The sequence below is a fragment of the Galeopterus variegatus genome, unplaced genomic scaffold (assembly GCF_000696425.1).
Source record: "Galeopterus variegatus unplaced genomic scaffold, G_variegatus-3.0.2 Scaffold269, whole genome shotgun sequence".
Taxonomy (NCBI): domain Eukaryota; kingdom Metazoa; phylum Chordata; class Mammalia; order Dermoptera; family Cynocephalidae; genus Galeopterus; species Galeopterus variegatus.
Window position 1 is genome coordinate 42,766 of NW_007726380.1, and position 1,760 is coordinate 44,525.

At 68.2% G+C, this 1,760-nt stretch overlaps 1 protein-coding gene across 1 annotated transcript in view; it reads right to left on the bottom strand.

Moving 5' to 3' along the window:
- VEGFA (vascular endothelial growth factor A) overlaps window positions 1-1,473 on the bottom strand; it is a gene marked incomplete at its 5' end in the record, with an annotated part of 16,013 nt that extends 14,540 nt beyond the window's left edge. Inside the window, 2 exon segments of the mRNA XM_008566821.1 lie at window positions 611-1,257; window positions 1,260-1,473. Of these exon segments, the coding sequence (XP_008565043.1) occupies window positions 611-1,257; window positions 1,260-1,473 (861 nt within the window).
- Window positions 1,474-1,760: the final 287 nt, after the last annotated feature.

Here is a 1,760-nt window from a genome sequence, read left to right on the forward strand (position 1 = left end):
CGGGACGCGAGCGGGGACGGGCGGGGGTGGCGCGGCGCAGGTGGCCCGGCAGAAAGGAGGGTCCCCGCAGCAATCCACCCCAAAACTTTTCCCGAACTAGCGGCAAGGGCCGAAGAGACCGAGTGGCAGTGACAGCGAGCCCCTCTCTTGCCTGCGCCCTGCTCCCTCCACCCTCTCTGCCCTCCCCCGGTCCAAGGTCCGAGCACCCCCCTGCCCGCTGCGCTCTGGCTCCCGCCCCACTGCCCAAACTTCCAGTTCGTCGGGGACCAGCAGCCGGGAGCAAACTTCAGCGGCCGGCGGCAGCGCAAGCCCAGCCCCCTCGGCCTCCTCCTCCGGCTCCCGCCCTCCGCTGGTCGGCCCAGATCGTACGTGCGGTGACTCTGGTGGGTGGGCAGGGCCCGCGTGGGCGGCGAGACTCTATCCTGGTGCCCTCCCACCTAGCGCGCGCCCCCTCCCCCTACACGTACGACGACAGAGCGGGATGCCGCGCGCCTGGTGCCCATGGACCCGCGTGGGGCACGGAGCCCCCACGCGCGCGCTCGCACGCACGTCCCCAGCCGGGAGAGGCGTCCGCAGAGGCCCGCGGCGTGGCGCGGGCACGGCCGCTTACCTTAGCGTGGTGGAGGGAGAGCAACAAGGCAAGGCTCCAATGCACCCAAGAGAGCAGAAAGTTCATGGTTTCGGAGGCCCGGCCGGGGCCGGCGCGGCTCGCGCTCCCTCTCCGGCTCGGGCTGCGGGGCGGCCCGCTCTCCTCGGCGCCGCGGTGGGCTTCTCTTCCTCCCGCAGCGGAGGCCCGGGCCAGGGCCTGGGGCGCGCGCGCGGCTGGAGCACTGTCTGCGCACACTGCCGCCTCACCCGTCCATGAGCCCGACTTCCGAGCGCCGAGTCGCCACCGCGGCCCCCTCTCCTCTTCCTTCTCTTCTTCCTCCTCCCCCTCCTCCGGCTGCGGCTCCTCCCGGCCCGAGCTTGCACTTCTCCCGGCTCCGCTCGGCTCGGCTCCCCCGGCGCCGACCACGGCTCCTCCGGAGCGAAAACAGCCCAGAAGTTGGACGAAAAGTTTCAGTGCAACGCCGCGAGCCCCGACCCCCTCCACCCCGCCTCCGGGCGCGGGCTCCGGCTCCTGCCGGCGGCTCGCCGCCGCGTCCACCGTCGGCTGCCGACCCTGGAGGAGGTGGGCGCTGGGGCTGGGGGCGGTGTCTGTCTGTCTGTCCGTCAGCGCGACTGGTCCGATGCGGGATCCCGAGGGGGAGGGCTCACACGCGCTCCGCCAGTCTCCCCCAAAAGCAGGTCACTCACTTTGCCCCTGTCCTCGCTGCTCTTTCGCCCGCGCGCTCTCTCTGACCCCGTCTCTCTCTCTCTTCCTTGACTTCTTTCTGGAGCTCTTGCTACCTCTTTCCTTTCTCTGATGGTTTCCAAAATCCAATGTGCTTTGGAGGTTGTAAAAGAGCAATCTCCCCAAACCGTCGGCCCGATTTAAGTGGGGAATGGGAAGCAAAAAAATTAAAACGGGAAACAATACAGTTTTTTAAAAAAATGTCTAAGAAAAATAGGAGGGGGTAAACCCCGGATAAATGAATATCGAATTCCAGAGCGGAGACCCCTGGCGGGTGAGTCCGCTGGACGGTCCGCCTAGCCGCTGCGTCTCACTACAGAGCGCCGCTGCCGCCGGCTCCGCTCGGCCCCGCGCTTCTGCCTCCTCGCAGCCCGGCTGCCCCAAGCCTCTGCGCTCCTCACCGCTACCAGCCGACTGGAAAAAAGGC